The 13,468-nt window shown below is 32.2% G+C and overlaps 1 protein-coding gene across 1 annotated transcript; it reads right to left on the bottom strand.

Moving 5' to 3' along the window:
- Positions 1-1,155: 1,155 nt before the first annotated feature.
- On the bottom strand, positions 1,156-7,580 carry LOC109812650 (uncharacterized). The gene is made up of 3 exons (XM_020376655.3): positions 7,043-7,580; positions 6,906-6,950; positions 1,156-1,384 (listed from the first exon to the last, which is right to left on the bottom strand). The coding sequence occupies exons 1-3, from the start codon at positions 7,465-7,467 to the stop codon at positions 1,321-1,323; spliced, it is 534 nt and encodes a 177-aa protein (XP_020232244.1). The 5' UTR covers positions 7,468-7,580; the 3' UTR covers positions 1,156-1,320.
- Between the last annotated feature and the right edge of the window lie 5,888 nt (positions 7,581-13,468).

Below are 13,468 nucleotides of genomic sequence, written 5' to 3'. Positions count from 1 at the left end.
TCGTATGATCTGCGTCTTCTGTTGCGCGTCTGCTATGGCTTCTGGTGCAAACCATAAGTGTGGCCGATGAGAGCTGTCTTGATCGGCCCTACGGTGGGCGCCAAATGTTCTTACTGGAAATCTGCTGTAGAGCTGATTCGCCAGGTAAGATCGATGAGCCTTCTTTACGGGTACGCTGGTGCTCCAAGATGAGGGTGGTACCTGCAAAAGAGACTCCGATGCTAAAGTTAGTGTTTGTGGGAGTATGAATCTCGTATATGTAATGCACGTATCTTAATGTGAATTAGGATTGCTTTGGGCCTTGGGCCTGAGATAAAATGTAATATGATTAGATAACGGACCTCGTCTGGGACGAGATCCTCGGGAATCGGTTATGATTCACTTAAATGCCGAGCTGATGTCATGCGATGCGCGTCCAAGGTCGGCTTGCATTGTGGTGCCGAGCTCGGAGCTCGGTTATGCGGTACGGATAGTACAGTAAGCATTTCAATTGTGATCCAAATAAATTGCGTATCTATGTAACGTTCAGTCTTGAACCAAGCTTTTAAGATGAATAGACTGAAAGGGAAGCTTGGCTTCGAATCAATACAAGCTTGATCGAGGACTTCGCAACACATCTTGGAGATGATAAAGCTCATCCTAAAACCTAGATTTTTTTAGAAGAGATGTCCAAAATTTTCTAGTCTATTAAGTCGGTCTAAAACATCGGAGGGTACAATAATAAATCAACTTTATTAAATAAAAAAATTTCAAAAATATTCATAAAACTGAATTTATCACATATATATAACAAAAAAGAATTCGACTCTCATAAAATGAGAATCTACTTCAAATGATAAACTGCACTTGTAATTATTAATTATAAAATAAACGATTAAAATTTGTAATAAATTATATTTATATTAAATAAAATCTAAAATTAATTATAATATCAATTTTTAATTTTTTAATCAATGATTATTATCATAAAGATGCATACAAAAACAATTTCATTTAAAAAAAAGTTTTACAAATTTAAGATATTGTGTCAAAGGCACAACTTTCCTTGTAAACAACTATTTTTACTATAAAAAAAATCGTATTTTCTTAAAATAATATTTTTCAAACACGCTCTAAACATAATAATTTAAAGCTGATTTATGATAAAAACATTCATCCATTTAAAAGATCAATCTCTTTATAACTATTAATTATCAATTAATGCTACTAACCAAACATAAACTGAATGTATATCATCACTTATCAAATTACACATATTTGAACATTCTATCAAATTACACAAGGAAAGTATACATGGGCAAGCATTAACTGAAGGAGTGACTACCTAGCTTTTGTTACAACAGCATCGCTAATCAAATTACAGATATCTGAACATTCCACCAAACTGCCCAAGGAAATAATTGTTAATTAATAAGAAAAAGTGCTCAATGAAAAAATATTTATTACATTAAAAATGAAAACTTATTTAATATATTTTTAAAATTAATTAAAAGCAACTAATCATTTTTTTAAAGCAGTGCTTGATTTTTTTTTACATATCGATGCCATTTATATTTTAAGATAACAATCTAATAACATAAGTATTTTATTTTTAAATTACAACTTTAGAGACAAAAGTAAATATTTATTATATAAATTAATATTCATTTGCATGTTCCTTAAGAGCAAGTCTACAGAAAGATTGATATTTTTATAGCATATGAAAAATTCATATTATGAGTTGACTTGACATCACCTTTTATCAACAACATTGAGTAAATTGATAAGCTTAATCATTATGAATTTTGTTCTGAGATAAATATCTTCATGCTTGGTTTGGTACATACGAAATGCCAAAGAAATAGATTAGAGAGCAAAGAAAAAAAAATCACAATCATTTGTAATCAAAGAGATTTGTCAACAATGAAATAGGTAACTGAGTCTCACACATTTTTATTTCTTCACAAATTAGGATGAAGATGAACAGTACACTCTTAAAATCTATTCGTATTTGAATAAAAACTATTAACATTCAAATATTACTTTCATTACTCACGCGAACTTATTTTATTTTATTTTTTTTATGTATTCGAGTATGTTTTCTTTCGAAACACAATTTTTTTTATTTATTCGAATAAATAAAAGTTTTATTAGAATATATTTTTTTTAAAATGCAATTTTTTATTTATTTATTTGAATTAATAGAATTTTTATTCGAATACATTTTCTTTTGAAAACATACTTTCATTCAAATAGGATTCTATTTATTTGAATGAAAGTTTAGAATTTTATTTATTTATTTTATGTTTATTTTATCTTACTAAACATACTTAATATTATTGTTTATCTATTTCTCTTCAACCAAACAATTAAATTTTTGCTCACCTATTTCTCTATTTTATATCCTTTTTTCTCTTTATTTCTCACTTATTTTTTCCCTGTCTACCAAACACACACACTTAATGGGCTCGGCCAAACCACCGCTAACATCGAGGACAACTAGGATCGATCTCGCAATCCGTAGTCCAAATGCCTTACGCTGTGAATCGCCCTGTCTTGTCTTGCATGGCATGATAGGTGGCAACAAACATACATGCACTCATTTTATGGGTACTAAGACTACAGAGCTGGAGCACACATTGATTGAGTTTGGGTGTCTTTTATAAGTATCCACCTTCTGCCCCTTAAAACTTGAATTAAAAGCAAGGAAACTAGATCATTCACTTAAGGAAGAAGACATGCGAAATAGATCCACTTCGCTTAAATCTAGTGCATTAAGAAAATATTTTACACAAACCCTCCGTATACGATCGGTGCCATTTGTGGGAAATGATGAAAACTTGTTCACACTCCCAATATGATCACCACCAAAGGACGACAATACTACCATGAAGACTTGCCACTTATAAATGATGCAACATGAAATCAGTCATCTCAAACTAGCAACCTCTGGTCTACGGTCTACTCATTTCCTGAACAGCCAGCCAAAGACAGAGGCTAAAATGAAGATAGGGTCTAATAAGAGCTCCCTCCAACAAGGATATTTTGGATTTCTGCAGCGCAGAGATGTATTGTACAGTTTGAGTGATTTGTCCACCACGCTGAAGCCTACCTCCAAGTTGCTGACAACCAACTCAAACTTGGCAACAACTACATACAAAAAATTTCCAACAAAGCCTCGTCAAAACCAGTGACCCATTCATGCCATCAATGATGTGCACTTTCCCAACAATCAGAACAAGGAGAGGCGCCATTACACAACTACTCCCGTTGAGTTTGTCCATCCCTTCACGGAAACCTTTCGTTTCAAATATCACAGTATTTAAACTCTAATAGCAGCACTACTGATACATAGAGCACACGGATGCATTCATTTTAACTATGTTATTCTTAGAGCCAAACAATCCTTTAACGTGTCGAGCATTCCTGACAACCTTGAGACAAATCCTGTGTTGCATGCCGGATTGCCAATGGATATAGCTGTTTGGTTTGCTTATTGGAACGTCAAATGGGCAAAATCTCATTCCTTTGTTTCTTGAATCATCAAGCACACGAGTGCTGTATCAATCAGTACAAAGATCCTTCTTTTCCCTATCCATCTAGTGACTCTCATGGCTGAATAATTGCCTTCTCAGGCCGCCTGCACTCTCCGAGAATTGCATTTAAGGATACCCACAGGTTCCTCAACAATTTCAACATTTTCTTCTTCATCTACCACCATTAGAAAAACTTGCACTTTCTTTAAATGCAATCATGTCATGGCCCCTATTTCTCATGACAAAAATAACATAGACCCTTGATCACGCGCTCATCCATTTCCTTCAGGGAAAATTTCTGATGAAATCACATATTGGGTTCCCCCAAAATGCCCCTAGAATTTGGTGGACCTGCTACCATTCTCTGTCCCCTTTTCTTTGTATCAGCATCACCCCGCTTTTCTTGAAATCTATGTGTTCTTGGAATCATTCAGATCACATTTATCATTTCCCCCAAAAGAAATGCTGCCACTCTTATTTTGTAACAAGAACAAACTTCTTTCTTGCAACATGGCCAACCTAACAGCTTCAAGAAGTGTTCTCGGCCAAACAACTTCACTCCAGTCTCCAGCCACCATATCAAGTTTTAGCCCTGATATGTAGCAACTCAATCTCTGCTCTTCATTCAAATTCACCCTACAAATCAGTGCATCAAATGATTCTTGATACTCATTCAAGCTTCAGCTATGCATCAATTGCTACATGGGGTCTTAAAAAATGAACCCATATCTGATACAAAGTGCTTCAACCAGCATACGCCATGACAGAAGCCTTCAACACCTTGTTCCCATCCTTGGAACTGATTGTAGGCAACTTCCTCCAGTTCTATACTAGCCATGGTAACCTTATTTTTCTCCAGTGTGCCATCCAAAAGAAAAAACCTTTCACATTTTGATACCCACCTGATTATATCATCTTGTGTAAATTTAGGAAAATCAAGACAAGTAAATCTGGATTCCATTCTCTTCCTTGGTTCTTCAATTCCGTCATCTACAAAGAAAACCCTCTTACAGTCTCATGAAATTCAATGAATAGTTGTTCCATCATGGTACTTTGTTGATCCATAAAAACTCATGAACACTCCTTCACATCCTTGATCATTGCCATCCAACAAGTCACATCCACCAGTATTGTTCTCAGATTCGGCACTCTAATACCAGTGATGGTAAAAATGGATAAATTGGGAAGAAATGAGAGAAGAATGGAGTACAGAAGAGAGGGAGTGAGATAGAAGGAAAATGAGTCAACTACTCTCATTACTCTATTATTCACAATAAGGTGTAATTTACAAAGTGTACTACAAGTCTACAACTGCCTCAACGGCTCCATCACACTCTAAATACCCAATCAATGAATTGCCCATTTTATCCCTATTTACAGAATTATGTGTATCATAGTGCCTTGTTAACTCCTATGCTGGATTTGTTTATATCTTTCTTTGAACAACAAAAAAAAAATGGGGGAGGGGGATGGAGCCAATAATATTATGGCTTGAGCACGATTACTAGATTTTGATTTATAAATTGTAGGTTGGAGTCCAAGCCTAATTTCTGACTAATACATTTAAATTTTTCGGATTTGTTTCATGGAGTTTATGATAGAGTAAGTGTGTGTTTGTTTTATTGGTAACACTCATTCCTAGGCAGCTAAACGGAGAAGTATGTGAGAGGAAACTTTCAAATGAACGTACTTTTGCCTCTCCCAAACTGAAAACCAAACACACTACAAGTGTTTTTTAGTTTGATACAATGACTGTTGTTTCATTGTATCTACATTGCAATTTAAGCAATAGACAAAAAGAATATAAGCTGGAAATATAAGTGGGAGAAGATGTCATACCACAAGTTTCTAAGTTTAAACATTTGGTGTAATATAAAATGATAAAGAAATTAATGAAGATGTCACACACAAGTTACAAGTGAGATGATTAAAATGGATGATTATTTGTGAGTACTAGAGTCAAAGGCAAGTTTTATGGATGTTGTTAGGATGCAAGCACAATCTTACATCGTTTAAACAAAGAGGATGGACATAAATTTATATATACACGGTTGTTTCCATTAGAAAGAGGTCTTTTGGATGATGTCCAAAAGTAAAACCGTGACAACTTACACTCAAAGCAGATAATACCTTACTAATGTAGAAACATGTGTATGTGGTGGAACCCCCAGTTGCACAACAAGTGATATTAGAACCAATGGTCGACCAGGTGATCGTCAAGACTTGACGATTATGATAAAGTTGATAGATGGATCTGGGTATAGGATCTCTTGTATCGAAAGTCTTTCTGATAGTGGATCCATATATGGAGGAGTGTTCTCCAGGTAACATAGAGGATTAGGAGGTATATCTCATTATCGTGAGCTCTATGGGCCACCATCGGATATAATCGTGGACTGGGAAAGGGATGAGTCACCATCGGATATACTCGTGGACTAGGAAAGGGGGTAAAATCATGGTCCTTTATTTGAGAGGGGAATTATTGGGATGCAAGCAAAGTCCCACATCGTTCAAATAAGATGATGGACATGAATTTATTTATATGCACACAGTTGTCTCCATTGGAAAGAAACCTTTTGAGTGATGTCTAAAAGCAAAGCTGTGAAAATTTAGGTCTAAAATAGACAATATCTTATCAATTTGGAGACATGTGTATGTGATAAAACCCCCGATTACATAACAGATGGGTTTATATATGAGAAAAGATACAGAATACTTATATATCATATAATATTATTATAGTGAGGAGACGAGAGGCCTCAATGAGAAGAATAGATTGTATGATTCTTAGTCCCGTGAAAAGGAGAGGGAGACCAAGAAGGACTTTAGAGAAAGTTGTTAAGGGAGATCTTGTGGTAAATAATATTCTTGAAGCTTTGGTTTTTAACCGAGGCGAACCTTTGTTATTGTTGTAATGACTGATGTTTTGTTCATGGGTGACTGTTGTCAAATGAGTTATATTCATGATGTTGTTTGAGATGCAATTGTGGGTCACTGTCGCAATTATTGAATACCATGGTTGACAAATAAACCACACGAATTAAATTCTAGTAGTCGCAACATCACTAAAAATTAATGAATGATCTAAACTAAAATTTAACCATAAAAAAAATATCTAAGCCAATAATAATTGAAGTAGTGTGATATTATTCTGTATCAAAGAAATTAAAAAAAAAATTGTAAATGCATCATAAAGTTTGAAGTTCATTTCCCATTTCCAAAAAATAAAAAAGAACACAAATACACACACATATATCAAGGAAATAATATAAAAAAATACACATACAAATACACACATATATCTGACTGAGTGTGTGACAATAATAGTAATATATTATAGTGAAATTTGGTATAGCTTCCAACATAAATCTATTAGTTGAAGGGATTTACCAATATTGACGAGTTCGAAACCCTTGCTTGAAAACAACCAGAGGTCTGAAAAATTCAAGGCAGGGATATCCAACCCATTTAGAGAATTACCATATCTAAATCCAATATATGTAATTTTTATTATTTATTTTTTGTACCTTATCACGTTAAAAGGGCCTTCTCCAGGAGAGCCTTCGCCACCTCGGATGCAAGTGGTGACACACTTGCTTGTGCATGATTCCGCATTCCTTGACCTTGGTTTCTGAATTCTAGCTTTCTTGCAGTCTTTGGACAACGTGCACTCACCGGACAAAGTTTGGGGTATGTTGGATAGAGTTTCCGGTTCATCAGCTGCTGCCACAGAAGCTATTACTACAGCGGTCGCGAGCAAGGTAGTCAGTGCCACACTGCATGCTCTACTCACTCTCACACTCTGAAATTTGCAAGTGACGCATCTTCTCCCAGACCCGCTCAATTTCTTAGGGGGGCTGCATCTGTGTTGCCAATTGATCGCACTCTGAATACCCCCAACGCGTACCCACGATCCACAGTACATCGATAAACTTGGGCCATAAATTAGCATTATCTTTCCCCTCTCCTCCAAAATCTCATTAAACGGCCATATTATCTTCTTTTCCCGTTCTACACGCTGCGCTTTTTGTTCGAAAGCAAGAAAAGGTATTTAAAAAACAAGGCCCCGTTTGGATGGATCTAGTGTAATAACTAATAACTCATGTTTTTGTGTGGGTGATAAATTTAAACTTGAAGTTGATTTAAATTAATAACATTAACTTTTTATTACTTTCAATTTATTAATTATTTTTTACGTTATTATATGAGATTTATAGTTTAAGTGTGATATTTTGACAAAATTAATTTAAACTAAAATGTTATTTGTTTGTTATCATTATAAAGTGGACTTTTCGCTTGACGTGGCATTTTCAGAGTTATCAGGTGTTGTGACAAGTGTTTTTTAATCTCTGGTATGGTGGATTTTCTTTACCTCCAATCTAGTACTTTTGTCTAAAATCTTAGTTTTATTTTCTCTTTGCATGACACATTTTAGCCTTAACAATTATTTACTTAAATAGATGAATTTTTACACTCGAAAATAACATTAACAATGTAATTTCCTCACTATTTTATAAATACTTTGCAAACGTAAAATAGTTAAATAAAACTAATAACAAATATTTAAATTTTCACTTAGCCTTTCAAAAGGTCATATATAAATTTAAAACTAACTGAAATATAAAGAAACATAAAACCACTAAAACAAATACCTAGATATCGTGTCCCATTAAATTATGATATTTAGTTATAATAAGGAGTTCTAAGTGTCGAAGAAAAAGATACATACTAGAAGGGAGTTGAATAATATATATCAAAAACTCACATTTTTACAGTGAGACAGTAAAAAATATAAACATATCAAGTATTGGAAAGTAATTAGACGAAGTGGTAAAACAGATAAAATGACACAAATATTTTTATATTGGTTTGTCTCCAATCTAGAGAATACATCATGTTCTCAATCCTACTAGATTGAGTTTCACTATCTTCAACAAGATACAAATATTCTTTAACAAATCACTTATAGCTAAAACTAAGTATTCTTTCAACAAACCTCTCTAGGCTTAAATTCAAGTATTTTTTAAACAAGTCTCTTCGAGCTTACCCACTAAGTGTTCTTTTAAACAGACCACTCCAGGTTTAACCCTTACAAATACAATTGATAAGAGTTATAAAAATAGCTTCGTCTCTTCTAAATGTGATACTATACAATTTCAGCACAAGTAATCTACAAATAATTCATACAAGATTTGCTATAAAAATCTTCTTCATAGAGCTTCAGATGTCTATTTCATGTTTTACTCATCCTTATTCACATTGTGCATTCTTACTTGTCTCTTAGTCCTCTCTCTTTCTTTTGTTTGAAGGCTTGACCCTTATAAGCAGTTTTAGAGAAGATGATCATTGTAGTAACATTCCAAATTTAAATGTTCAAATTTTCTTGAGTTGCTTCGTTTGTCTTCCCAACTATTTTTTAGAGGGTATTTATAGATGTATTTAATGCAAACATTAAATGTTGATCAAAGATGCGTGTATCTATTATCTGATATAGACAACTACTTATCATCTTTTTCTTCTTATTTTGAGTGTGACACAGTGGTGTCGGAGCATAGTCATTCTTTTCAGTGTCTTGTCCAAGATATCTGAGATTTTTTTTTCTATCCTGACATAATGATTTGACATTTCCTTTTTGAAAGCTTTCGTTTTCTTCTAGAAACCATCCTTATTCGATTTTTTAAGAAATAAAATATTAATTTTTCATCAAGGAATAGTCCGACTGTATAACGAGAAATAAATATGACATTTATTTCATATTATATGCCTCGTCTGGTGTGCTTTGTCTTACAGACGAAGTATGTCATTGCTTCATCTAAAATGCTTTCTTTTGAAATACTTTTGACTTCTATTTTTTGTTTTATGAAACTCTAATCTATTTAGAAAAGTGTTTGTTATCATAAAAACTCATAGTGCTTCAAGAGATTTCAGATGATACTCTAGGCTTCCTTTTGATTTAACACAAAGTCTCATCATCATTATCAACATCAAACTACTCATCACCTATAAATGAAATTTAATTATAGATGAAGCAAAAACAATAAAGGGGAATGAATTACATCTTATTCATATCTGTAGCACCAGATTTTTCTGAGTCACCTTTACCAAGGTCAGAAGAAAACTAGGATGACACAATAGTTCTTGAAGGCCTAATAAAGCGCCTAAACAGACCAGGACAACATTTAAAGGCCCAAGATCCTGGAAACCCTAGTTTCAGGCTCGAACGACCATTCCCAAGCTCAGAACGTCCGTTCCCAATTGAAAAAATAGCCTATAACCCTAGTTGGGAACAGTCATTCTAAAGGCCCATTTCATGGGTTAGAACGACTGTTCTGAGCATGGAAATGACCGTTCCACGCCCTCAGAAACCTACACACTATTCAATTGACATAGTCCTAACATAAATTCTCTCTTCTTCCTCTCTAGTATTTCTTAAGTGTTTGTGAGGTTTTTGTAGAGCGAAAGACTGTCAAAATGTGCCTTTATAACAAGATTTGAGATTGTTCTTCTATAATATTTGCTTCAGAGGTATTTTCATCAATTCTCTCTCCTTTTTCTTATTTATTTAATCATTTTGTCCATAGTATTATTACCATAGAATAATAAATAATAATGTAGACGTTAGGCATGTGAATGACTAATAAAAATGAATAAATATATAATTATTGTTCATTATTATGCTAAATTCACCATAGGTTATCAATTGAGGGTGTCGTGAGGTACCTAATACCTTCCCCATACATAACTGATCCCTAAACCTAATTCTAACTATAAAGGTCATTATTAATTTTTGAAAACCCTTTTTTTCTGATGTTTTGAGTAAAATATCAGTGGTGACTCTTAAAAACTTTTTTTTTTCAAAAATCACTGGTTAAAGATTAGTCTAGTCTTCGAGTGTTCCTAAGCCGATGGAATTTTTAAATGAAAGTCAAAACCATCTGTGGACAAGATCAATTTTTTTTAGATTCTAACAATATCTTGATATGAATGTTAAACCTCAAAATAACAATAACATGTTACATTCAAAACCAATATATAGATTTATAAACAATTATATTATGCAATGTTTTTATGTTCTAGTGCAATATACATGTGAAGTCATTTCAAAATCATTTCACTTTAAAGAACATATCATAAAAGTAGTTCAAAATTGCATGACAATGAATAGAGTTGCATGGTCAAAAGTGTCAGCCACCAAACACTCTTACTAGGAGAAAGATTCACCAAGGCTTATCAGAATCACAAGGCACGCAAGGTCAATCTATATTCATAAGAGTGTGATTGAGACTTTAAAACCAAGTTAACCACCAAAGTTTGGATATGGTGATCACTAAGGGACTTTCCTGACACCAAATTCTATACTAATACCCCTTACAAAATTCAAGTTTTTATGCATGCACCAGATTTGAAAATGTATAACAACAACATAAATAGATAAAACTTGAATCAAAACTACAACACACATAAAATAATTAAAATAGTTAAAATACAAGTAAAACAATCATTAAACTTAAAATAAAAACAATAAATGAACTTATAATAAAATAGTTATATGTTGTCATACATATGACTTGTTGTGAGAAAATCGGAAGTATATGGTTGTGGTCAAGGAATAATTTATTAAATCCACAAGGACTACGTGTTTGACCTTGTAATTATTAGTATTTAGTTAAATTTAATCAAAGAAAAAAGAACGATTAAAGATTAAGTTAGGAGTAATTTTAAGATTGATTGTAAATAAAACTTAGAATTAAAAAAGAAACAATTATTTTAATTATAAGAGAAATTTCTAGGAATAATGGTTTGCTTAATGAGTTCCTATGTGTTCAAATATTTATCCGATATTTAATTATTTCCACTTAAAAGTAAATTAATCTAAGGTATCCTTTGCTCTCTCTCAAGATACAAAGGCGTATTTAATTGAATTAACTCCTACTCCCACGCAATTATTTTCAATTAAACTCATTATGATCTATACTAATTTAGTTTATCCTTGAAGGATTAAACCTACTCTTGTGGTTTAAAGCCTAAGTTGCTTTCTTTAGATTTCAATATTTAGATTAACTTTTTAGTACCTCCTTAAATATCTAAAATTATGAAAAATAATGATTAATTGTTTATTATATATAATTTGTAAAGAAATTAAATCAAGAAGGGAAAAATAATTAAATATTTAAATTAATAATTCATAATAGCATAAAGGTTCTCAAGGGCTAAGTCCCATAATTCACATATGTTCATAATAGTTCTTCTAAAAGAAAAGAAAGATAATATAAAAAGAAACAAACCTAACAATCGGAGAAACACAAACACGTATTCCCTATCTTCAATCTCTCTACAAGAGTAAAATACAAAGTGAAAATCTTTCATAACTCTAATAGTCTAATTTATAACCTAAAAAAAGTCTAAAAGACATACCTAAAACAAAGTCCTAATGATACGATAAAACAAAATAATCCAAAAGATAATGTTTAACAACTATATTATATCACAAGCATAATCGGATGGGTAACGACCATAACACGTTTGGTTGTTGAAACTCTTTTCCTTCACTTGGGTTGGTCATGAGCGTGATACATGGGTCACGATTGTGACCTTCTATGTCTTGTTTCTTCTTTTGTTTTACGAGGCTATCATGAGTGTGACTCATGAGTCATGATCGTGATCTTTGCTAACTTATTTCTTCTTTTTTACAAGGTTATCATGAGTGTGACTCATGAATCACAATTGTAATCTTTTCTGACTTATGTTTTTCTTGTCTTTTCTTCCTTAATTTTCTAAAAAAAATTTGTCTTCACCTAATACTTACAAATAACAAAGCAAAACAAAAATATAATAAGCATAAAAAGAAAAATTAAATTTTAAAAACAACTCCTATGATAAATGCATGAATTAGTTAAAAACTTAAGACCAAAATATGATAAAAATGCAAAACATCACATGCTATATTCATTGAAATTAAAGCAATACAATCGCTGAATTTAAATAAAACAATACACATTACTTCATGATTTACTTACTAGTACATATTAATTTAATTACTTGATAATCTGCATTCAAAACAAATATAGTTACATATGACTAACGATTTAGTTTGGTTTAGATCAATTTCATATTCCTAAACTACAAACCAAATCAAATGGCATAAGTTAGGAAAATAAAAAATAGAACAAAATCACTAATATTCGTTTAACATCAGTTTTTATATTTTGTTTGATTTAATTCGATTATAAACACCCTTATATATATTAATTAATATCTTTATGTCTATATATATATATATATTAATTAATATCTTTATGTCAATTTTTCTTTCTTATTCTTTAATCTTCTCACATTTTACTTACTCAAGTCCCAATGGCAACCAATGCCAACATGGGACCAACACGGTCATGTTAACTAAGGTAATCATTCTTCTTTGATTTTTGAAATCCTCGCCTCGAGGCCGAGCATTGTCGTACTATCCCTTAGCACGCTCATGTTCAGATCCTTACCTTTTTGCATCCAAAAAGGAGTACGATCATTGTTCATTCAGCATGACTATGTTCACCTCAAGCACGGTAGTAATTACCAGCAACCAACATGATTGTGCTCCAGAGAGTACACTCATACTCTCGAAGCAACGTTCTCAAATAATGTGAACACAACTTTGTTGAGTACCTCCCTAATACCTCAATTCACGTTTATAAGTTTATTACTTTTCAGAAGGCTTAAAGCTTAAAATGATTTATTGATCAAATTAGGAATGATAAGTAAATTTATTTATGTGAAATAATGTTTGAACCTACTTTAATTTTGATAGAAAATATCTAATTTAATTAGTCACGGATACAAGTGCAAATAATATTTAATTCACGGATATATATATCTGTCCTGTAATTGTATCCGTATTCACTTAAAATTTATAAATATTTAATTTATTTTTTTAAAACTTACTTAAAATTTATGTAATTTCT

This window comes from Cajanus cajan, chromosome 10 (assembly GCF_000230855.2).
Source record: "Cajanus cajan strain Asha chromosome 10, NIPB_CcT2T_4, whole genome shotgun sequence".
NCBI classification, from domain to species: domain Eukaryota; kingdom Viridiplantae; phylum Streptophyta; class Magnoliopsida; order Fabales; family Fabaceae; genus Cajanus; species Cajanus cajan.
The sequence above is the reverse complement of the archived record's forward strand: the minus strand, read 5'-3'. Positions and strand labels throughout refer to the sequence as shown.